Raw genomic sequence first — 25,856 nt, 5'->3', positions numbered from 1 at the left:
AATTTAGGCTTAAATTTATTATTTTTATTATTTTGGTCAAAGAATTTTGGCCCAAAATATTCAAGCGCAGGTGACAAAACTGAACGGGTTCCAAAAACTCAAGAATCTATATTTTCGTTTAGTTTGAGTACAAAACTGACCCACACCGAACCATACCATATTGCGAAATATGTTACCCTTAAAAAAATTAAAAATGTGACTCTGTACATAATCATTACAATACATGAAACCCTCCTATCTTTCATAATAATAATCAAAATAAATAGCTAAACAGAAAATGAAATAAAACAGTCTACATAGTCATGACAAGTTCACAACACTTATAAAAGCCTATGATACAGTTTTACCGACCTAACTGGCTAACCCAGCCTCCGTAGTTTGGTGTTTGAACGGAAACTGCTTATAAGATGAGAAGTATACAGTCCTAGACGGAAACCCGGTTTCTTCTTTTTCAATCTTATACTTGCTTCCATCAAAATCCATCTTCTCGAATGACTTTATATTATTATCGTCATCCGAATAATCATCAAACTCTTCCACATTTATGTTATCGTTTGATCTTTCATCCTCGCCTTCACTTTCCTCTTCAATAATCTCCTCATTAGCTGACTTAAAATCATACCTTGAACTCGAGTCACTCGTTTCAAGATTTGACTTCACGGGCTCCGAAATTAGCCTGTTTTCAACTTTTTCTAGCAAAACCGCTTCTTCTAGTTGCAAAACAATACCGGCTTCTCTAGCAATACCTTTAAGAATCATCGTTCTGTTCTCCAAACTCAACTCCTTTGATGACAGTTTTTGTATCATCTAAAACATCATAAAAAGTTAAAAACATGTTTTATAAGTCAAAATTATATAAAAACATAATATTTTCGTGTTTCTTACCTTTTGATTAACTCCATTATAATTTCTCGACTCGATAGTGCTACCAACAAGCTCTTTTCCAAAACGAGCGTTCAAAATTGCTCGGATCTCTTTAAGCTCAGGGAACTCCCCACATCTTGGAGCCGCATATAACAGGCTCATTACAGCCTCTTTCATTTCCTCCGGACAAATACTGTAGAAAAAATATATTAAACAACATAAGACCCTACATTGAATTTAATTAGACCGAAAGTGAAAAACGAGAATTAGTACATACGTTGTATGTTCTATGATGTTGGCTCTTTGTTTTAGGAAATCGCAATAGTCATGTATCATATCATACACAACTAACGTGTTCTTGTCCTTGATCACTTGCTCAACCTGTCACGCATAGCTTAATCAGTATCAGGGGTGGTTTTGACGAAAATTTATGGGTGAACCGCTAGCTATAATTTCAGGCAACAACAAACTAGACTGGGTCGACTGGACTAGCTTAACGGTTCAGTTTTGGCGGTCTAGTTGTTTGAACGGATTTTTTAAAATTATTACTTTGTATTAAGAAATTTAAAATAATAAAGATGGTTCATGTTTCTAATATACATATGAAACTAGATATTCCAAAAATAGTATACTTGTTTATATAATAAAAGTTACATATCCGTTCCCAAGTTTTAAACCGAAGCGAACTGTTAAACCATCAAACTATGAAAACCGAACAGTTAACCAAACCGTTTGGATCATAAACATTAGGCAATCTATTCAGTTTCAACAGTTAACAAAAATTGTGTATTCGTCGTTTTCTAAATGCTAAAGAGAGAGTACCCGAAGGAGGGCTTGTTGGTGATGATTAAGGCGAAGGAGTTGAATAATATCCGAATGAGCTACGTTGAACCTAGCATGACGGTGGTTCTTGAGGATCGCTAGGCGGGAGATAGCGAGGTTTATGGCGGTTTTAAGCTTCGATGTCCGGTGAAGGAGTGCATCAAGCTTTCTTCCCATTGTGTTGTTTTCTTTGGGATGAAAACAATGAACAAGTTGATGATTATGAAACAATATGTGAGACCCTTATAAGACAATGATATATGGGTATTATTTATTAATCAAGTACCTTAAGTTTTGTCACTTGTATATTTAACCCCTTTGACTTAAATGTGTTATATACGTGTGTTGTATTTATTTGGGATTAAGCAAAGTGCATATGGTTCAAAGGGGCAATTTTGTAATTTTGGCAACTATTACAAAATCAATTATGGCGATACAACATATGACCAGGTGACCAAGTCACCTTGAAACTACATAGAAAAATTCACTTGTAGACAAGTCTTGTTTGTACTATGGTTATGACTTTGATCCTTCTATAAATGATATACTTGTTTTCTTAGGGATGAAAATGAAAGGTTGAACCACATGAGAAAATGGAAAACCAAAAACACGGGTTTTCGGGTATGAGATTAATTATAGAATTTTATGTTGATTACTTGAAACCAATCGCATTAGGGGTGTGCAAGTCTGTCGCGATAGGGTTGGTTTTGCCATATTTTAGTTTGAAGATTTTGGGGAAACAAAGAAATTTTGCCAAAGTAACGAATTTTGGTTTAAAGTGTTTTGTTACCTAATAATTAATTGATTATTACACATTGAATATAAAAAAAATATTTGTGTTACGCTATTTATTAAGTTCTTATAAGTTATTTAAAATTTGAAAATAATGAAAATCCATAAATTTGGTTTGCTTTGGTTTTTATGGTTTTAACTACATGTGAAACCGAAAGTTCAGTTTTAAGAAAACATAAACCAATTCGGTTGGACACGGTTCTGTTTTCTCAGTTTTGGATAAGTTTTCTCAATTTCCCATCTCCAAATCACATACGCATTTTTACCTCGTATTGAAACCAAATACCTTAATATTATATAGTTCTAAAAATTTAATAAAAAGTATAAGAACCAAAGGAGGTGATTTATATTTTATAAAAATGTAGACATTGTAACAACTCACATGAATACTTCATACTTGTAAGTAAAATAAATAGATAAGGGCTTGAAATATGTTAACATAAGAACATAACGATGTACAGTGATCGGGTGAGCGTTAACAAATTTTCTTATGTTAATAAGCTGATCCTCGATCAAACTATCAACTTCTCTCTAAAATCAGTAAATGTATTCGTTTACAACTTCTCGCCAAGCTTGATAGTGATCACTAATGATTTCATTCTCGAGAGGTCAACCTATAGTTTTTTCTCATTTTACAAAATTAAAGGATTACATGAGTAAGAAACATATTGGTAGCCTGGTAGGTGGTTATCTTATTTCTTGCTTTTATCCTCAATTACTGATTGATCTTAAGAAGTTAATTTGAAGATGGATAATCACTCAAGAATGCATTGTATGTATTTCGTGTTATTATGTTTGTAAGTGATAAGTTCTAGTTTTGAAAGCATGGTTGTATAAATAGACTTCAAGAGAATATAATGCTTGACATGTCCATTACGTCGAATGTCATAGTAGAACCGTGTATCGTCTCTGCTGTTTCGAGCATCACTTGATCTCAAAGTTGAACCGTGTATCGTCTAGTGGTTCTAGCATCACTTGACTATCATAATATGCATATTCAAAAACACTAAAGTTTTAACTTCTTTGAGAAGTTATTTTAAACATGTTTTCAAAGAGGGAGCTTTTTTCAAGACCTAAATAGTTAGTTTTTTATTCAAAATGTAAATGCTGAGTTTATAAAATCAAACATGTTGGAAAGCTACCTTATGGAAGATTCTTTGTTACCAATTTATATTTTATAAGACCCTCTATTAACTCTTCTATAAGTTTTATTGAAGGTACAATATATAGATTGTATAATTCTTAGTATTTTAGACTGTTGCCTTTATTTATCAAAAACACCTTCGACATATAATCTAAGGCGTCGTTTTTGGCCTAACTTCACCAGGTGCCTAGGGATGACTTTATCTCAACCCGAATTCCCTAAACCCACTTTATAGAAAAATAAAATTTATAGAACTATTAGCCAAATTTGAACAGCTTTTTTTGGTAAAATCTGTAGAACGAACCATCCTATTAGCTTGAACCACTTTAATACTGCTTGTTAATAGCTTTCATGCATCAAAATGTGTGTTATCTTTTACATTAACAGAAATAAGAAACTAAAACTCAATTAGTAAACAAGGAAACTAATAGCTTTCCAATGAAATATGAAAAGACAATTGATTCATTTACATCTATGTAAATACTATTTTTTTGTCACCCGTTTATTACTTTAATTTTCTTTATGAATTCACATCATGTGCGTCGAGCTTTGTCTATGTGAAGTAGACTATTCTCATGAGTATTGATATTTTAAAGAAATCTTATAAAAAAAAAATATAACATGTTAATGTTTTTCATTCATTTAAGGTATTGCATTCACTTTGATTTCCAAATTATCAAAATAAAAAATAAAAATAAAAAAAGAGCGCAACACCTTAAATGAAAGAAAAATATTAATGCGTTATTATTTTAACTTTATATAATATGATTCTCTTTGAAAAAATAAATAATCAAACCTTAGAATAGCCTAATTCACTTAGACAAAATACTCCACAAACATAATGAGAATTCATAAATAAAAGCAATCAAAGGATGATTAAAACAGTAGCTTTTACATACATGTAAATAATCTCAAGTGACATCTCATTAAAATTTCAATGAAAAGATAGCAAGCATGTCCTTGCTTACTAGTCGAGTGTTAGTTTCTAATTTCCATTAACGTAAAAGACACCACAAAAATTTTGATGGATGAAAGCCACTAAAAAGCAGTATTAAAGTGGTTCAAGTTAACCAAATGGTTTCTTCTACGGAATTTAAAAACGAACTAAAAACAAAATTTGCTAAGTTAACTATTATCGTGTGTTGGAGTCTTATTTAGCTAAACAGGTTTGCAGGTTCATCCAAAACTAACCGCACATGTATATAACACCAAGCCCAAACCCTCGCCATCCCTACTAACAATAAGCACTTTACAGGCACCAAACACTGAGCCGTGGATGCTAAGGGCACAGAGTGAGTGGGCAGGCACGAAAGGGAGAGATATGGAAGGAGTGGCAACCAATCAGAACCCTTCATTCATTCAGAGGAAAGGGCACTAGCCCACAACGAATGATAGCCCTCAACCATGGTTAGCCGTGGACGTTTGATTAGTAGCACTCAACCTGTATAATCACTTTAACTAAAGTGGAGGTAAAAGGCAAAACATATTACTACCAGAATATTTATTGTCAGATGAATGGCTCATAAAAAACTGACTTGATTCTAAAATTTCGGTCAAAATCAGAGCAACGAAAGTTCATAAATAAATTATATAAAAACATCACATTAAAATTAACCTTCCGCTATACGTAAAACACATTGCAACATGATCTACAACCTGATATTTTCATCGTTCGTGTACATACCTAGTGCACATTTTTTACAAGAAAAGTGCACATTTTTTCACAATAAAACCGAGTCAAATAAATCAATCATAATCAGGAAGCTGAGCATATGAACCAAAATAATAGCAGAAAACCTAAACCTCCGACAGAACAATAAATATGAACAGAGAGAAATCCGAGCTCGACTAAAAAGGTGTAAACGAGACAAGCCTGAGCTCGACTAAGCTTGAGCTCAACTAAATTCGAACTCTATTTCTAAAGCTCGAGCTCGGGTCATATTTCAAGATGAGAGATAGGTTTCTAATTTTATATATTTGGAGAAAAACCTTAAAAATCCAAAAAAGGTAAAAACTTGAAAATATACAAGGCTCGTAAAGACTAAACGAGCCTAAACGGGCTTCCCATACAAGGCTAAAGCTCGAGTTTGGTAACTAAACAAGCTTTATTTGAGGCTGGAACTCTAAAAAAGCCTACCGTCCAGGCACACAAATTACCAATTTGCCCCAATAGAAACAGTTTTTGTAAGTTATAACCATGTGGATTTTCCAGGATATAATTATAATAAAAGAACAAGTGACCAGCAAGTGCTTTAATAGTAAAATTTGAAATTTTCATATAAAATTTTTCACGTGTTAGCAAACTGGAAATGCTAGTGTTAGCACCCAGCTTCCATTTTTAATCGATTACCACAGAAAATAGCATACTTCCAGTTTGTTAACAGAGTCTAACGGGTTGAACAGGTTACACACTTGCAGATCATTAGTTGATATATGAGACGTTTATCCAGCAGCCATTTTCTTAAAAAAATGTACATAAAACTACGAGGTTTCCGAGAAAAATAATTTATTGTTCTAAAAACCTATATGTAATCAATAAATGCAAAAAACGCATACCTTTTACAAACTTCAAAACCTACTAAAAAAACATGGTATTGTTTTAAATGTTGGGATCTCTTGGGAAAAAAACACGTTAACCAAATCCAGTTTTTACCTGGTTCTTTCTAAAAGAGCCCAGACCCGACCTACCTGCTTTGCGAGCTATAGTAAACTTTAAAGGCATCTTCAATCGACTAAATCTATGAGAACCTAAAACTCGATGCAGAATGTGATAAATGGACGTTCACAATGATGAGACATCTATACTTACAAAAGTTGAAGAAGCTGACACACCTTACCCTGATGACAAGATTAGAAAACAAGGTCAGAACACATAGCTATCTCTCGTATGAAAACAACAAAAGAAGACAGAATTACTTACTGAATGTATTCATGCTTCATTGCTTCAGCACAAACGCCTCCATGCATGAACATCCAGAAGACCAGAACCATGAATCAGGTGGAACAGAGATTCGTTAGAATATAGATTTGGTAACAACCTATTTGATCTCTAAATAAGCACGCATTAAACTAAAAAAAGACACGAAACTAGCCTATCTGTATTAATATTCTACATGTCACAATAAGAAACTCCAAACAGACAAAACCAAGATACCTTCTACAGAGTGCCATTAAACATCTAAAGCACTGCCAGGTGGCGTCATAGCACTGGAAGCTTCCTGAACCAAAAAACAAATTAGACTCATAGAATCTTTAGGATATCAAACATTCACCAAAAAGATGAACGACAGATCATAGAACAAATACACTTAAAAAGTATTTTGTGCATACAAATAAAAAACAAGATGTCTACCATCATCCAGATAGTTTAAAGAAAGAGCTAATGTTCAATATACAAAGTAAAGCAAAGAAAAATAAACATGAAACAAGTTATTCCTTAATGGTCACCATCAGAAATGAGTACAAGAGAAGAAAACGCCAGATGGCGAGTTATCTTACAATAGAACAGAACACAATGCACTGCCACGAAGTCATCTGTCAACTTGGGCCATGTCAGGAAGAACTGAATCCAAACTTCTTAAACCGTCACATAACGATAAAGACAGATAAATGCTCAATGATTAGAGAATGAAACAAAATAAAGATCATAATTGATAAAAACGCAATTGTTGCGTTTCTCTCAGTCAGCATCATTATCACTTGCCCGTGATGAATGGATGACTCAGAGCCTGCTGCACAGTCAGCCTATTATCAGGATCTAATATGAATATCTTCTCTAAGAGATCCTTAAAGTTGGCTAACATCTTTGGATCCTCCCCAGGTGAGCTCATAACGATTGAACCAATGTCTTTTGCCTTCATGTTAACCAGCCTCTTTACAGTCTGGAAAATCAATTAAGCAGTACTCAGTTTATATTACCAAAAAAAGCAACATAGATAAAAAAAATATTATTTATTTATTGTATTTACCTTCTTGGTAACAGGGTCCTCTTCTATGGAAACAAAGTTGAGATCTTGATCAAAATGCTGTTCTGTGAATGCACCCTGCAATTAAAGTGGCCAAAAGAAAATTAAACACATAATATTCTTTATACAAAAACTTGTAGAAAATAAACACAAAGTACCTTGCGAAGCATCTTTTTAGGGAAAGAACCTTTAAGTTCCATGTGAAGGCGAAGCATATCATTGTTTGTAGCGCCCGGAAATAAAACTTTTCCAGTATAAAGCTCAAACAAACAGCAACCGACAGACCACATATCAACAGGATGATCATAAGTCAACCCTAAAACTGCATAATACAATGTTTAACTAGTCAAAAAACCGCATATCAGAATATAATAATAAACTGTCAAATTTATAGTGCTTACTAATTTCAGGGGCACGATAAAACCGGCTCACAAAATACGGTGTGATCTCATTCTTCCCAGCAAACATCGCGTTCCCGAAGTCACAAAGCTTTAGAACATTTTTCGCATCATAGACCTGATAAACATACTGAGTTAGAATATGCCTACAACATTAATAAAACCAGGCCTGTAAACAAACCGAACGGTAAGTAACTGTCCAGCAGGAAGCTTGTTTATGTTCGTTCATTTAATAAGCAAACAGTCATGCTACTTTTTGTTCATTTAAATAAATAGACGAAGGAACATGAACCATAGTTGTCAATAGCGAATAGCAGTCGATAGCAACGAGCTTGCCTATATGCTATGTAGTGATAGCAAAGAAATAGCGCCCACTATTTCATGTTTAGCGATAAGGTAGTAGAAAGTTTTTTAAATATAATTTGGGTTTTTATTCACAAAATCAAGTTTTTACTGTGGACTTAGCGATAAGAGTTCATGTTCATTCGTTTATTTGGTCAAAGTTAAACAAACGAAGACGGGAAAAAAAACCCATCTGTGTTTGTTTGGTGTATTTACAGGCCTAAATATAACAAAAAAAAAAAGATAGATAAAACGAAGAAAAAAAACAAATGTTCAAAAGTACTAACCAGCATGTTATCAGGCTTGATGTCAGTATGAAGGACCCCACAGTTTCTAAGATGTTTTAGAGCAATGAAGAGCTGTTTTCCATAAGCCCTTACAGCAGTTAGTTTAAGACCAATATTACGACCAAATTTCTTTAATACTTCACGAAGATTCATATGAAGAGATTCAAACACTAAACAAAGATGGTTCCGATACTTGAAACTAGAAAGAAACCGAACGCAATGTCGCCTGTCTTCCAAATCAGCACCAACTAATTTCTTCAATATCACCAACTCTTCTAACCCAGCTTTATACCTGTTTAAACCATATAAACAAAAAAATATGTTAGTACTTTAATTTGATATATATATTATGAATTTGATCATTGCTTACATTTTATCATTGTTGCGTATAATTTTTATAGCTACTTCTTCCGGATCGTTAGGTCCAGCTTTGAGATCTTTAGCACGAACCACTGTCGAAAAGACACCTTTACCGTGAGCAGCAATCACTTCATACCTGCTATCGAGTATTTCCCCAAAACGATAACCTGCAGGGAAAACATAATGCTGATTTTAGTGCTAAAATGATAAATATAATATTATAACATACGATACTTACTGTAGTAACCTTCTGCATCGTCCCAGTTATCCTGAAGACCACTTCTCTGAATTGTCAAACCGTCACCTTTCCCCTGCAAGCATAAATATTTGTAACCTTTTATTAAATGTTAATAAAATATACGCATGCGTTAAAGAAAATTGTAGCCTGAGACTTACAGTTTTCCGCACTCCAGCTAGTGATTCACCAAATATATCATCAGAGAACATGTCATTTGATCTCTCATTCTGTGTGTTTCAAAGAAACCAAAGTCATTAATTGAAACGTTTCAAAACTGTAAGGAATTCAAGAAATGTATATAACTTACTGTTTCACGTGCTCGAGGTGGAGAATCTCCAAAAATGTCATCTTCGGTCGATCTCTCGCTCTGTAACATTCATTTAAACATAAATGAGTACACGTTGAGAATTTACTTATATTGTAAGTTATAAAAATAAAAAACACACCTTTGGAGTTCCCTCTCCCAGACCACCAGTACCAGAGGTCCTCTGAATGCCAGAATCACCATTTTGTGGTGATGATCTCCCAACAGAAAACGGTGTGTCGCCAGTGTTAGTATCAGATCCTTCTCCTGACTTTACAAGCTCTTGCACATTTTCTTTAGCTGTAACATGCAATAGATATTAATGTGAAATGAATTTAAATTAAACATCAATCGTCATATTTCAACACAGGTCAAGAAAAAGACTCACCTTCATCCGCTAACTGAGGCTCTTTCTGCTCCTGCACGCGCTTGGTCTTATTAAACTTTTCAAGAACTGCTTGAATACGCCTTCTACTCTCCTCCTTTATTCTGTTCAGATCTTCTTCTTCATCATCCTCCTCAACTTGCAAACCACTACTTTCTTGATACACCTCTTCATCAACCTCCTCTCTACAAGCAAATTATATTTCAGAACATTAACTAATAAAATAAATATGTAATAAACGCAATACCTTTTAATCTTCTCAGCATCAGCATCTGCATCTACAGCTTTAGGACTATCATCTCTTTGTCGATCATATTTCCTAGGTTTATCTTTGTAGTCGGTTTCTTCATGTCTATGGTGTTTGTAATCATTGTTCCTGTCACGATCACCATCATTGTAGTTATAGCTTCTTCTATTTCTACTTTCTCCAAATCTATGTCGCGTTCCCAATCCCGGTCTCGCCTTCCCCTATCTCTCATGTCCCTGCCCCTATTTCTATCCCTCTCCTTTTCCCTTTCTCTCTCCCTATCCCTTTCCCTTTCTCTCTCCCTATCCTTTTCCCTTTCTCTCTCTTTTCTCAATCTCTCCCTCTCAAACTCTTTCAAATCCCTCTCCCTATATCTATCTCTATCCCTATCTGTATCACGACTATGTCTGCTGCGACTAGAACTACGTTCTCTGTCTTTATCCCTAACCAAATCTCGACTCCCGTGTCTATAATCTTTCATGAGTGCACTTTTTCTTTCACTGTCACCATTCCCGCTTGCTTTGCTTCTGTGATAATCAACATCCTCATTGTGTTTCTCATGTCGAGATGCCCCACGAGAAATGCTCTGAGATCGAGACCTAGAACGGGCCCTGTTATGGTCATGAGACCTAGAACGGGCCCTACTTGTAGCAACGTCGTCCCGACTTCTTTCATGCGCGTGCCTGCTCGATGAATCTTTATGAGCTTTCGGATAGTCTTCATTATGAGGTTTTTTGCGGTCTCTCGTTTCATAGTCATCATCATCATAATAACTCTTTCTGTTAGCGCTATCTTTTTTAGACTCAATTGTCATATGCCCATTATCATTATGCTCCTTAGTCTTGGAGACGTTACTCTCATCACCTACAGGCAAGCAAAGACTATGATTGGGCTCTAACATATCACCGCGAGCTTCCTGCAAAGATTAACCAATTAAGTACCAAAAGAAACCGTTAATGCAAGTATACAACGTGTTAAAAAAGTCCCATTAAGACTAAAGTTAGACAACTCACTAAGATAAAAAGAAAGTAAAAAACAAAAAACATGTCACCAGTTCTTACAAATCAGTTGAAAATCATCAGTAGTCTTCATGGTACGCCTAAATTTTAAACCGTGGCCCAGAAAATAGATGTAACTGGAGATGGAGTGCATAGCTCCTTTTCAGAATCATTTCACATTTCTGTGTGCCGGAAACATGATCTTAAAACATTTGTAAGCACCCCAAAACCAAAAACTCCATATAATACAAACAATAAGATTGAAGAAAAAAACAGAAAACCAACATTTTTGATGCAGCTGCCATTGCAAATTTTGTAAATTGCAATTGCAAACCAAACCCTAAGATATTAAACAGTAAATTTGAAATACGTATGACTGCTGAGAAACCAAAACTCTGATTTGACTCGATCAGAGAACTTAAAACAAATTTACCAAACAAAACAGGAGACAAATTACTATACTAGTACACTGCCACATCAAATCCCTATCAGTTTATCATAAACCAAGAGTAACTATAAAATAAAACAAAAACCTAATTCAACTAGAAAAAAATTGCTTTTAACAAATTTATCAAAAAAGCCCTAGTTTGACTTGATCAAATTAACTTTAACTATATAATCAAACAAACCAACAAGAAAATCACTAAATTAGTCCACTGCAACATCAAATCCTTATCAATTTCTCAGCGACTAACACTAATTGTAAAAAAAACCCTAATTCGACTCGATCAAACTATAACAAATTTATCAAAAAAACCAGTAACCAAATCACTAAATCAGTCCACTACCACATCAAATTCCTATCAATTTCTCAGCAACCAACACCAGTTACAAATAAAAAATAATAATCTATTTCGACACGAACAGTTAACTTCACCAAACTTATCAGACAAAACAGCAAGCAAGTTACTAAATTAGTCCACTACCATATCAATTCCCAAGCAATTTCTCTAATTTGACTCGACCAAATTAACTTTTAACAACACTATCAAATAAAACTGCAAGCAAATCACTAAATCAGTCCACTACCACATCAAATCCCAAGCAATTTCTCTAATTTGACTCGACCAAATTAACTTTTAACAAAACTATCAAATAATACTGCAAGCAAATCACTAAATCAGTCCACTACCACATCAAATCCCTATCAATTTCTCAACAGCCAACATAATTACAAAAAAAAACCCCTAACTCGGCTCGATCAAACTAACTTTAACAAATTTATCAGACAAACTAGGAACCAAATCACTAAATCAGTCCACTACCACATCAAATCCCTATCAATTTCTCATCAACCAAAACTAATTGCCAAAAAAACCCTAATTTGACTCAAATTTAACAAACTTATCAAGCTAACCAGCAAGAAAATCACTAAATCAGTCCACCGCCACATCAAATTCCTATAAATTTCTCAGCAACCAACACTAATTGCAAAAAAAAATAAAAAATAAAAAAAATAAAACCTAATTTGACTTGCATCAATTTAACATTTAGCAAATTTACTAAACAAATCACTAAATCAGTTCACTACCACATCAACCTCCTATCAATTCCTCAGCAACCAACACTAATTGAAAAAAAAAAACCTAAATTTCACAAATTCAATCAAATTAGGGCAAAACAAATAGCTAGGGTTTAGAAACAGACCGTTTTAATCTCTCCAGACTCCGCATCAGACTCCTGAACCTTCTTCACCACATCATCATCATCCTCCACAATCTCACCTTCCTCCATATCATCATCATCATTCACCGGCCGATTATCCGTCACCGGCAGAGGATGCATATCCTTCGTATCTTCGTTATCTTCATCCTCGTGTTTCCGGCCATGATGCCGGTGGTGACGGCGGCGGTGGTGGTGGTGATGGCGGTGCTTCCGTCGCTTCGACGGTTCTTCGGATTCGTCGTCGGATGTACGGTGGTGCTTGCGTGGTTCGAGTACCTCGGTGTCGGTTGCCATGGCGGAATTGGATAGCTAGGGTTAGGGTTTGGTGAATTGATTGGTTAATTGGAGTAGTAATAATAATAATAATAATAATAATATGGTTTTGGGGGTGAATGAATGTTATGAATCTGGTAAATGAGAAGGTTGAATCGGGTAGTGGTTATATATTGCTGCATTATTGGTATTGGTATTATTTGGCCGATGAGATAACGTGTAGTATTGGTGTGCAAAGTCGGTTCGGTTTGTTTTGGTTTGGTTTTGAGTGCTTAACCAAGTGTGCAAGAAATTGAAAAAACCGATTTGAAATCGAAACAAAAACTGACGGTTTGGTTTTATGTTTTTATAAAAGCCGAACTAACGGTTCGGTTTTGGCTTTTCATGTAATTAAAACCTAGAAAGTCGAACCGAATTCCTATATTTTTTTAGATTTTATATTAAGTAATTTATAAGAATTTAATAAATATATGTCTCAGATATTTTAGTTAAAGGTATAGTCTATAAGTTTACAATTAACAAAATTATTTATACCTATATTTATTTATTTTTGCACACTTTTTTTTCTGGCCTAAAATTTTCATACGCAAATGACAATAACTGAAGAAAAAAAAAGAAAAGAAAATCGAAACCGAACGGTTTCAAAACTCCAAAAACCGAAGTTTTTGTTTTCGTTTGGTTTTAGCCAAAAACCGCACCACGCACACCCCAAACCATAATTGTGTGTTTCCGTTATGAAAGATTGTTTGGGTTGGTTTCGATTAAGTTCGATGATTGTCAATTGTCAAATGTATTTTTGTTTTGAATTATATTTTATTTTATGCTGGAATTGGTTTTGATGGCTCAATTATGAAGTTTTGAAGTTGAAATATGTCGGTTGTAAGCTTGGTTATGGTGTTCCGAGCTCGATTATATAAAGTTGTAGCATAAACTTAAATGTTCGAAGTTGAAAATAGAGATGTAAAATTTGGAAAAAAAAAACACAAACATACAAGCTTGAGTTTGGTTTCAGTTAACGATAATCATTATGGAATGGTCGGTTAATAAGATTCACTTAATTATATTCAATTGGTTTTTAGGTTAAGGTTAATTTTCGTTAATTTTTTCGGTTAACAAATTGGTATTTTGTTATATGGTTATGGTTGGGTTTCTCTCGATTCTAAAGTTTACGTTAGGATTACTATTTTTATTAATATCACGTAATAGTTATTTTGTATATATCTAATAAAATTCTATGTTTATGGTTCGGTTATAAATATAATAAAAATGACGCCTATTAAATAATACAAGTGTACATGTATTTCTTTTATACTTGATTTATCGACAATAATCGTCAACACGATTCAACATATCTACATGCATGAATACATATTTACATCATATAATTCATATTATAAGAATTTCAATAATATTTGTAGTGATTTACAAATTGAACTTCAGGTTCTGGTTCATGCTGGATCGGCATCTCTTCAATTTCAAGGATTTCAACTCGTCGATTCATCTTTTTCCTCAACTTTATGGCAACGTCAGCCGGTTTAAACCTCCCACAAACACTAACTCGGTTTTGTTGCTTTTCTATCAAGTGCTTCTCTATTTCTTCATTGCAATGTATGAATTAGCATATAATTCAAATAAATGTTTTTATAATTAGTTCATTAAACTAATATTTACCTTTCATGTTTAAAATGTTTCCCCTCATTTTTCTGCAACATGAGTTACAATCAAGGTTAACCTTCATCACCATGCAACATATCAACAAAATTCCGACATACCAGAAAAAGAACGTTAATTAGTCTGTTGTTTCTATTTTCTAAAGCCGAATGACAAAATTAGACATGTTTGTAAGAAAATTGATGCTTGCCTGTCCTTCCATCACGTCTCAAGAATCGTTCGGTGTTAGCCCCCAACGTTGATAACAAGAATGATTTATGTATGCAGGAAAGCTTTCATAAATTGATAGCTTTTGTAATATTAAACTTTATATATGCATGTGTGTGTGCACGCGTACGTGTAAGGATTGTCGTGTTTGCATGGATTTAGAAAGGTTTTTAAGGTTGAATACAAAGGATGGAAAACTTGAGTAGAAGAAAGATGAGTAGGTTAAGTCACCTTTCACAACACTTTAGGCCTTACTTTTGGACTGCTTGATGTCATGTTAGGGAAAAGGTATATATGTTACTTTGTTTGAACATTATTTGTGTACATGGAATTCATGTTTCTTATTGATTATGTAATACCTATTTTTCTTTAATAAATAAAGAACATTTAAATATTCTTTGGAATGCTACGTAACCTTTGCACAAAACCTGAAAATAAATTAGATTTAATCTGAAAATAAATTAGATTTTCTTTTTGAAGATGCATAGTCTCAATTTAAAAATGATACTTATTTAAACCACAAAACTATAAAAGTATATACACAGCTAATGTAAAAATATGAAATTATTTCATATTTCGGCTCGGAAATATGAAGTGTGGATTAGTAAAATAATGGTAAACTTAGATTTCGGAAAGAGAAATATGAAAATAAGTATTTTGAAATTTAGCCCGACCACCAGGTCTCGTTCACGGTCCAATTGGCCAGACCGATTCAGAAAACATCACTTACAAGTTTATCATACGGTTTTCGTGTCATCACTTCCATTGATTTTGTATCTATATATAAAAGTTAAGTTACCTCAATCTTTATTTCACTGTTCAAAATCACCTCAAAATATCCGTAAAATGAGAAAAAAAAAATAAGAATGGAAGTACAACATGGTAGAAACCAAACAATGCCACCCCTGCAAACCAAATTTCTTAACTGCATTGACCATTGACCCGAATGACGTATCGTTATGCAAAAGCTGTAACATTTTACAATGTCAAGCTATCGGGTTCTTGAACGATCTTTGCAAAGGTTTTAAGGAAGGCAGCCAAGTCAGCTCCATATACAATTCTGTGATCAGCGGTTACATTAACCTGCAAAATAGTTTGCACAACATAGGTTGTTATTATTATTATTATTATTATTATTATTATTATTATTATTATTGTAGGAATAACTAAAGAACAAACCTGAAATTCAAGTATGATGCTAAATCATTTTATAAAAAGGTATTTTAGTCGCATAAAAATATGTTTTTTTCACCTCTAGTTTTTGACTATTTGATACTACTCTTTTATTGTTCTTATAATCTAAATTCAATGATTTTGACAAACGCACAGGCATTGCAAAGGTATATATGAATATATACACAATGCAAGGTAATTTGATTTATGAAAAAAACTTGACAAAGAATCAAAGGTACAGAAATAAAAATAAATAAATAGTAGCAAATTAGCAACTCGAAAATTCTATATTCATGATATACCGTACTGACAATGTACGGTACGGTCAAGTTAACTCAAAATGAAAGGATTTAAACTTGAGTGTCACCAAGTTCAAAGATACCTACAACAAGTTTTAAAGTTCCTCAGGTGTGTTTTTCGATGCCAGAGACACAAATTTGGTACTTCTATAAATGAGTTAAGCGAAGTGCATTTATAATGCCGGTAAACATTTAAGGTCCCTTTAGGTTTAATTAGGCCTGCCAATCTTGACCCGCATGTTTAATTTTGGGTTAATTTGGACTGTTAATATAAATAAATGGGCTGTTTGGGGACTGGGGTTAAGTTGTATTCTAAAGGGGTTAAAATGGGCATGATTAAATACGAAAAAAAGTTCATCAATGGGTCAAGATAAGTTTTCCATTCATCGTTGTGGATCTATGAACTAGGAAAAAAGACCTATATGAAGGATTTGACGATAAACATCAGCTCAAGTTTTTGCATAAAAAGTGAGGAAAGAAAATTGGTATAAAATTATGGAAGAAACACCCACGGTTAAAAATTCCTTCGGGTCAGTCATGTTCTCGTTAAGTGGATTATTACACAAACAGAAGCATCAATCTCTATCGTTCTTTCTTTAATTCATAAAAATTTGAGTTCTTTAAGCTAAATCTACAATTTTAAAGATTAATAAATCATTTAAGATATAAAAAACTCACCAGCATTTGATTTTTCACACTGAAATATCCATCTTTATCAGCAACAGGAGTAGGCTTTGAAGCTCCAACAGCCATAATAGCCCCCTAGAACAACAAATAAACACTTCCATAAGACCATATCTAACTTGCAGAATTAAATATTAACAAAATCATGTCATTTGTTAGCACATGCCTGTCCAGGAGGTAGAATAGCATCAAAGCGATCCACACCAAACATGCCTAAGTTTGAGAGAGTAAAAGTCCCTGCAACCCGAACCACATAACTCAATACCAGTTTGTCCATAAGTTTTTATAAACAAAACAAGATCCAAACTTGTTACCTGAGTTGTACTCATGGGGCTGAAGCTGCTTAGATCTTGCTTTCTCCACAAGCTCCTTCCATTTCTCGGATAACAGGTAAAGATCCAACTACAACAGAATACAAGAAACTCATTACAATCAAACGACAAAATCAAGAACCAAACTTTAAGACAGCTGATGTACTAACATGATAAAATAAAAATATCAAGATTCAATCAACAAGAATGCACTCAAAAGCATCACACATCCACAAACCTTGTCAGCATCTTGGAGAACAGGGGTGATCAAACCGCCATTGATAGCCACAGCCACAGCAATATTAATGCTGCTGTTATAAGTAAAGCTCTTTCCATCTTTGCAGTTTGCGTTTACCACAGGGTGCTGAACAAGTGCCATTGCAGCAGCCTTTGCTAGCAATGCAGTCATGGTAACACCCTTCGACTTAACCTAAACATCCACCACATGAAATACACAATTCAATTAGGATCGACAATTTCTAACATAGAGCTATTAACACAACACAAAAACGACACACGATTAAACAACTTTGGGTTTAAGCTTAACAAGTTTTGTGCGTTAAACAAGTTGAAGCGTCTAAGATACGGTTAAATTCATGTCCAAGCAGCTTAAACACCTTTTACCCTGTTAACGACCTGCTTATATTTTGAATTATTATAAAAAATATAAAATATATGGCATAAACCTTGGTTACCTTACGACATGTTAAGGATTATGTATTGGTCACGGCCTTTATGAACTTTTGCCAACTTTGGTTTCAGTTTCATTACATATGTTATATTAAGCGTGTCCCTAACTAGGTCCCTAAACAGCACATGTCGTGTAACCTCTTTCTAAACAGGTTCTTCACGTTTACAAAAAACGACACGATTACTTATCATTTCATGCTCATGTTTGACCTGTTAATCAGCTGTTATAGTGTTACGCTAGCCTTGCGTTTAATCAAACTACCAAATAATACAAGTATGACTATATAAGCATAACAATATACATTAGTTTAGATCTTCACCTTCGCATATAGAGCATCAAGCGCGTCCGTCAAAACAGGGTACCCAACCCTAAACGTCGGCACCGACAAGCTCTCGATCATATTCTTCGACACCGCAGCCTGCATCGTCGTAAACGGCACTATCGTCGCCCCCGGTATTTCCGCAAACACAGGCCCAGATTTCACCGAACCAGCCGCAGCAGGAGCAACAGCAACCACCGGAGGAGCAGCCACACTTTTAACCGGCTTAGCAATTCCCGCAGCAGCCTCCACATCATCCGGAGTAATCCTCCCAAACGGCCCAGTCCCAACCACCTTATTAATATCCACCTTATGCTGTTTCGCCAATTTCTTCGCATAAGGCGTCAAAACAGCCTTCCTCGGTCCATTAACCGCAGCCGGAGCCGGTGTAGGAGCATCAGCAGCTGGAACCGAAGCCGGAGCCGAATTAGCACCAGAACTAGCAGCTTTAGCCTTGGCTTCTTCAATTTCGGCTTCGGTTTCAGCCAACAGTCCAATCGGCGCGCCGACAGGAGCCGACTCGCCTTCGGGGACAACAATAGCAGCCAATATCCCATCATAAAACGTTTCAACATCCATATCAGCCTTATCCGATTCCACAACCACAACAGACTCGCCTTTGGACAACACATCGCCTTCGGACTTAATCCACGAGACGATTTTGCCCTCGGTCATTGTAGAGCTCAGTGCCGGCATGAATATCTCTCGGATTTTGGCTTTAACTGTTGATGATCTGCTTGTGGTTTTAACTGTTATGGATCGGGTTGTGGTGAATCGGACGGTGGAGATTGATGAACAGAATGAGAGTGGTGAAGACATTGTGTTGTTGCAGCAGATTGATTGATTGTGTGTGAATTGTGTATATATATATATGTATATATGTTTGTGTGTGTGTGTGTGTGAGTGAGGCGGAGAAGACAAGAGTGTGAAGTTGAATTGGGGACTCTGTAATTATCGCCCAGGTATTTGCCATGTCACCAAAGAAAGTTGGTCTAACCCGTAACTAACCTCTTCGGGTTGCTTCATGGATCTACGGGTCAAAATTTCATGATGGAGCAAGAGCATCATAATAAGAAGATTTTTTTTTTATTATTGTAATTGTAGTTGGTTTAGGGTGTCCTATTATATTTGTAGGTGGGTTGTTTACTTTTTTATAAAACCAGTTAACTTTTAAGCTTTTAATTTTAAATTTTAAAATTCTAAATTATCATTAATTCAAGACATTAAACTCTAAAATGTCTAAACTTTCAATTTGAAAATGTATGAAACTCAAGGTTAACAAGAAAACACACATGCACATATATATATATAACAAGCAACTAGAGTTTAAATTTAAACTTTGAAGTCAACAAGAAAGAGATAAATTTTAATAACTTTACAAAATAGCGTATTTTTTTATATATACATAATGTGTGTGTGTGTAATTAATAAATAAAAATAATTCAACCAAAACAAACCAAATCGAGCGAGGCTTTGCTCGTGCTTGGCTTGTTTTCAAGCCAAACGACTCATTTCCAAATCGAGCTGAAATTGAACGAACAATTTTCGAGCGAATGACAAGTAGCTTGGACAGTCCTAGTATTCAGTTTTTTAATAAAACTTTATAGACTTATATGATATGTGAAAAGCATAACACCACATGTCTAATGTCTTCTTCCATAATACTACGAGCAGATCTTGGCTCGACATGATTTGGTTCATAAATAGCCTATTATAAAACAAGATTTCGACTGATAGAGACTCGTAAAGTGGGTTAGTCTTCAAGAGAGTAAATTCAATAAGTTGGTCAAGCTCCAAAGGAAAAGAACATGAACATTTGCAACAATTTACTCGGCTCTCTATTCCAACTGCAAATAATAATACAAAGAAGCAAACTACTACTAACATGAAGTTAGAAAGTTAGGAAATAATGTAAACATGGGCAATTACATGGGTAATGTACGAGGATAAAACATGCATAAAGATCGGTAGTGATACACATCATATCAGCCTTAAAGTTCATAAAACAACTCCATGGGCCAATAAAACGAAGATATGGTTTTAAGCCTATACGGGCTATACCTAGTTAAGGCCTCCAAATTAAAAAAAAAACATTTATTGATATATTTAATCGTGGATTAGAGACAAATATGTATATTGATTTGGTTAAAAGGGTCACAAAATTTTATTTCGATTTAGGCCTTCAAAATCATTAAGCAGGTCATGTCCCTAAATAAAACATCATTTTCGAAACACAAGTTTTGGACGAACGGTTTTAAATGGAAACGAGGTTTGGATTAAAGGCATAGGTGTAGTATAACTGCATAAGGCCTACAACAAATGGGCAAATGTGATAGATCAGGTATGCCGCTTTGGCTCACCTTATGCAAATGAAACATGTGGCAAAGTTATAGGGCACTAACTATCAAACACCCGTGTCCTAATACAATGGCATACACCGATTTACAACTTGTTACTCAACGTACAAGGATAACATCATATTGACTACATAACACAAGAGTTCAAGACACTTGTATGATATAAATACCCGCTCTTACCAATCGAAAAGCTTGCGCGCACACACACAATATATTGCTAATTCTCCACATAGTTTATCTTCTTTCAAACACAAATTTCCTTTCACGTCAGAGTGTAACTAGACATATAATTCTCTTTTGTTCGTGAAAAGACTAGCGGTGTTTTGTTTTATAGTTTAATCCTCACATTTTGTAGGCCTTGGTACTAATCGGTTCATAGCAAAATCACACCGTTTAAACCTCTTGGTGGAGATCTTTGTAACAACAATTTACATTTTTTATTATAATAAATTTAGATAATATGCTACTAGTTCAAAGATATACAAGTATATTATCATGATTGACTGCACCTACGTTATTGATACTGATAACTTCCTTAGAACATATTTTATGATGGACTAAACACGCAAAGTACCTATTGTAAGGTTATGTGTAGTGGGGCTATAAATATGGATGACGAGGGCGAGAACACCGCCCCCTTGGGAGATAAGAGGGGGCGACACAAACATGTCGCATGCATGTGTTATGGTGATGATTACGTGGCGATCTATTATTGGTGGGAGGGACGATGTTTAATTACAACACCGCCCTCAAAACTACATATCGCTCATTTTTGCCACGTGTCAAAAATCATCCTATTTCATAGCTCCTCAACTATAAGACTACCTGTAGTGGGAGACGGGGCGAGAACCCCCCCCCACCCCCCCACCCCGGCGAAATGTGGGGCGATAAAGAGGGGGGAAGGGAACCTTTTGTCGCCGGTGAATGTGTGTGTGAATATCTATAATATATATAAACGAAAACATAAAAATCTTACGTGTCGCGATGTGGTCACTCTCCCTTTTTTTGGAGTCACCGGATTTGCTTGATTATCAAATGAAGGCTTCTCATGCATTTGACCCGAATTCACGGGTATAGGTCTTATCAAACCCAGATATTCCTTAAACGGGTTATAACACGTTATAACACCTCATTAAATTAAAAATCAATCTCACCAAATATTTGATATAAAAGTCCTATAACGTAAGGATACTAAAAATTAATATATGGTTAATTTAAAAAAGATATATATTATTTATAGTTATAAAATCAATTCTATAGTAAAAAAAATAAACGAGTTTTGGGTCTTATCAAACTCATATAGCTTTTAAACCGGGTTATAACATCTCATTTATTTGTGAAACAATTTATCATCAAACCATAAGTATATTATTAACTTTCATACAATAAAAAAAATTCAAAAAATAAATAAATATTAAAACCAAATAATATAAAACAACCTCTGTAATACGGGGGATAAAAACTAGTTATTACTATATATGTTTGTGTGTGGTATATATATATTAGCCTATAACACCATTACACGGTTTACACCCAAAAAACAAATTCATACTCTTTGCTGACTGGACGTCACGGGTCGCAATTCGTCCAATTTATAGCCCCTCCACTACACATAGCCTAAGCAACTAGGAATATGTCATCGCAAAAATGAATGCCTTTGATTGGATTTAGTAACGAATCAAATCAAAGTCCAAACAAAGTGCATAAGTGTGAGTTGATAAGACAAAATTCCAAAAATGTGAGTGGATACTGAAATTTTGTATTTTTTACTTAAGACAAAAACACTAGTAATTCCCATCCATAATCGTTGATTTTGATTTATAAAGATTGACTTAGTGGTTGCTAAGGACCTCATTGGTTGACACTAAGAGTATGCCTTAGCCTTACTATCCCTTACTAAACTCTTTAATCTACTTTTAAGTTTTAAACTTTAGGCATATGATATCAAGGCATCAGACTGCCAAGCGAACCAAAAATAAATGTTGATGCAAAATTGCAAATATTTCAAATGATCCTATATAGTGCATTTCTACCAAACTTCCCAAAAAAATTGAGCCTCATTTCTTTAAGATATATCACATCATTACACGTAGAAACTGGACCCCAGTATGAAAAAACTAAGTTAGAGTTGCATCGATGTCGTATCAATCTATCACAAGTCTTTGTCGTCTTGAAAGTAGATCCTCAAACTATACCGTTTAAAGACTAAAAGATCAATAGACAACTCAAATCACACTTTAAAATCAAATAATAAACAGTTACCGGTTATTCACCATCCCATAAAACAAAAAGGTGCTCATATTGTGACAGCGATAGACCATGTTACCTCAATCACACGCGTATAAGAAACAAAACATAGTATAAGCAATTAGAAGCAATAACCAAAGCCAAAAATACATGCGGGTAGTGATTCTTTTCTTGAACATACATGGAGAGAGATTCAAAGTATTCCAAATGTTGATACAAAATCTAGCTAGTTAGTTCTAACACAGTTTATCTAACCCAAGTAGAGAATGGGTAATATACAAAAAGAATAATAACAAACGCACCTTGAAAGCATAAATAAACATAGAGATCTTGTATAACTACATCACCAATCCAATGTGATCCCCTTTTAAGTGTAAACTAGAATTTTTACCCGCGCTTCGCGGCGGTGGAAACATTCGATCATGGCTTTGGAAACGATCAAGTAATGAACGTATCCGTGCGTTGCAGTACTCGAACTCATGGTTCCTTCATCTGTAGCTTACCGTCGCAAGTATATGAAACTAAAATACTGAACTCCAAATTTTAAAATAGCATATTGCAATAAGATACAACCATAGGGCAACAGTCAACCTACCATCAAGTTATAAACCTGATGTCCTACTCACTGCAACTAATACAACAAAAACACAAAAGTAGCATTATGCAAACCTATTATGAATTTCAGTTGGAAAGATACAACATGAATTTGTACAAAAATCATGAAAAATCAAAGGTAACTGAAGCACACGTGAGTGCATGAACTAAACAACACCGTTATAGTCGTCCACCTCCACACCTTCCAATACTCCGCCTTGGCGTCCACCACCTCTCGAAAGCCAAGTTTTTATGCCGCCATGAACCACATAGTGGTATCGTCTGTGTTGCTGTACAAAGTGTCGGAAGTTGTGGTCGTCTAAAATTGACCACATATGGGTCGTTATCAGGCATAGGGTTTGGAAGTTTACCTTAGCCGTTGCGATCCACACGAAAAAGGACATGCATCTTAACTGTACTTGCAAAAACAAACACTAAATCAACAATTGCAAAAGGCCAATAAAGATAAGCAACCTTGTAATTGATGTAGGCCATTTAGATAAATCAGTGAAGATAAAATTGCATCCAAAAGTGTAAGGATTGAAAGAGTATAGATTTAAGAAAATATAAACCAAAATTTTGTTATTCAATATGCATAACTTTGCTTGCCTCTTCCAAACAGTATGGATCAATATTCATGTAATCAATGCAGTTTTAAATCTCGTCAAACTACATCAACCATTCAATCTAAAAGTTAACGTTAACACAAAGCAAGCATATTTAGTATCAAACCCTCATCAATGAGCTACAGTAGACACTGCCAGTTTGTATTGTTGTAAAACAAAATTCAATAAAAAGTAATTAACTAAATAAAGGACATCAAATTAAACAAACCTGAGAAACGTGCAAAAACCACTTAAACAGAACTATCATGGAATTATGAAGTAAAAAAAATATGTCATATACTAAAAACGAAATAAGCCCGAAGCACCTACAAATACATGCAATATTACCTAAAATATGGTTACTTTACACCAATGCAAAAAAAAAAAAAAAGAAATATACCTAAGGCCTCTACATCTACAAAATTGAAACTTGACGAACAAAAGAAAACAGCAGGCGGCATTTGGTCGAACACCTGGTGTGCAGCCCAAAAAAGAGTATATAAAACTTGCACCATAAATTGGCAATTTGGAAAGCATACCCCTACCCCAAGTGAAGAGGAAACATGAACAACCCCAATTAATACGCATCATATGAAACACAAAATCAAAATTAGAGCTTTGCAAAACTAACCCCTTATTGTTGATTTCAGATAGTGCTCTGATTCTTGTTTTCCTAAAATGGATTTAGAAAAATCGTGCCTTACCCAGGCCTCTCGCTCGGAGTTCGACGCCGCCAGTTGCCACCGTCTTCTTCATGATCGTCTTCCTGGTGGTGAGAGGGAATTGCTCACGATTAGCACCACCACGTTCAACGTCAAGGTTATACCTCCGTCATTCTCTCACTCTTCGAACCTTCTGTATCTATCCTTTTCTCTCTCTATATATATGTGGTGTGTGTGAAGGAACAGAAAAGTTCATAAATAAACATGCGTGAAGGAAATAGAGTAAACACGTATGAATACACGTACAGAACTCTAAGCATAATAATTCTAGGTCGTTACGTCTAACCACCTATCTTAATTGTCATAACTCTGCTACCAATCTGTCACACCCCGACCAAAGGCGGCGGAACATGCCGGGGTGCAACGATTGCTCATAAGCGCATGACACTATTTAAAGAGACAATATTTAACAAACTCATTTCATTTCACAACATATTCATAAGTCAAATACAACAAAATATAGCAAATCAAATATTGTTCATTTTTGCTAATATCCTAACGGTATTTGTGACGTTTTCTTCACCGAACTCCAAAATCAACCTAGATGCAAACCTGTAACATTTCATAAAATAAAGTTTATCAACACAAAGGTTGGTGAGAAATTCATAAGTTTGAACAATATATATATAGTATAAAAAGCCACAAAACTAGTATACAAAACCATAAATAATAGCTATAAACTTGGATAAATAGTTATCGCTAACAAGTTAGCGACACCCAACTATAAGGGGTTGCCAAATAGTTTAGGATTTTATAGTTATCGTTAATTGAATTACGTTAACGACACCTTGCCATGAGGGGTTGCCAAATGGTCTAGGATTTATAGTTCCACCATCCAAAAACGATAAACACATAGGAAAATAAGCATAGAACACCAAATCGAACAATTATT

At 34.7% G+C, this 25,856-nt stretch overlaps 2 protein-coding genes, 2 long non-coding RNA genes and 1 pseudogene across 5 annotated transcripts; all 5 read right to left on the bottom strand.

Moving 5' to 3' along the window:
- Window positions 1-189: 189 nt before the first annotated feature.
- LOC143614209 (vacuolar protein sorting-associated protein IST1-like) lies at window positions 190-2,315 on the bottom strand. Its single transcript, XM_077087711.1, has 4 exons — window positions 1,687-2,315; window positions 1,142-1,245; window positions 886-1,057; window positions 190-807 (listed from the first exon to the last, which is right to left on the bottom strand). Exons 1-4 carry the CDS (start codon window positions 1,861-1,863, stop codon window positions 352-354), a joined length of 909 nt encoding a protein of 302 aa, XP_076943826.1. The 5' UTR covers window positions 1,864-2,315; the 3' UTR covers window positions 190-351.
- A 4,718-nt stretch (window positions 2,316-7,033) lies between these two features.
- Window positions 7,034-13,214, bottom strand: LOC143614208 (uncharacterized; annotated as a pseudogene). Its single transcript, XR_013150254.1, has 13 exons — window positions 12,794-13,214; window positions 10,149-11,064; window positions 9,905-10,086; window positions 9,659-9,816; window positions 9,520-9,579; window positions 9,371-9,439; window positions 9,213-9,285; window positions 8,985-9,141; window positions 8,615-8,906; window positions 7,989-8,103; window positions 7,746-7,909; window positions 7,591-7,665; window positions 7,034-7,503 (listed from the first exon to the last, which is right to left on the bottom strand). The product of XR_013150254.1 is annotated as an uncharacterized LOC143614208 (transcript).
- Window positions 13,215-14,455: 1,241 nt separating this feature from the next.
- LOC143614214 (uncharacterized) lies at window positions 14,456-14,943 on the bottom strand. Its single transcript, XR_013150258.1, has 2 exons — window positions 14,756-14,943; window positions 14,456-14,680 (listed from the first exon to the last, which is right to left on the bottom strand). It is a non-coding gene; the product is annotated as an uncharacterized LOC143614214 (long non-coding RNA).
- A 730-nt stretch (window positions 14,944-15,673) lies between these two features.
- On the bottom strand, window positions 15,674-19,424 carry LOC143614207 (dihydrolipoyllysine-residue acetyltransferase component 4 of pyruvate dehydrogenase complex, chloroplastic-like). The gene is made up of 6 exons (XM_077087709.1): window positions 18,440-19,424; window positions 17,668-17,859; window positions 17,433-17,520; window positions 17,285-17,355; window positions 17,113-17,196; window positions 15,674-16,045 (listed from the first exon to the last, which is right to left on the bottom strand). Exons 1-6 carry the CDS (start codon window positions 19,256-19,258, stop codon window positions 15,941-15,943), a joined length of 1,359 nt encoding a protein of 452 aa, XP_076943824.1. The 5' UTR covers window positions 19,259-19,424; the 3' UTR covers window positions 15,674-15,940.
- A 4,160-nt stretch (window positions 19,425-23,584) lies between these two features.
- On the bottom strand, window positions 23,585-24,929 carry LOC143614210 (uncharacterized). The gene is made up of 2 exons (XR_013150255.1): window positions 24,716-24,929; window positions 23,585-24,050 (listed from the first exon to the last, which is right to left on the bottom strand). It is a non-coding gene; the product is annotated as an uncharacterized LOC143614210 (long non-coding RNA).
- Window positions 24,930-25,856: the final 927 nt, after the last annotated feature.

The sequence above is a fragment of the Bidens hawaiensis genome, unplaced genomic scaffold (assembly GCF_021521415.1).
Source record: "Bidens hawaiensis isolate Kalapana, Puna unplaced genomic scaffold, B.hawaiensis_p1.1 tig00039203_1, whole genome shotgun sequence".
Lineage (NCBI taxonomy): Eukaryota > Viridiplantae > Streptophyta > Magnoliopsida > Asterales > Asteraceae > Bidens > Bidens hawaiensis.
Note: the sequence above shows the minus strand (reverse complement) of the source record. Positions and strands in the feature narration are given on the sequence as shown.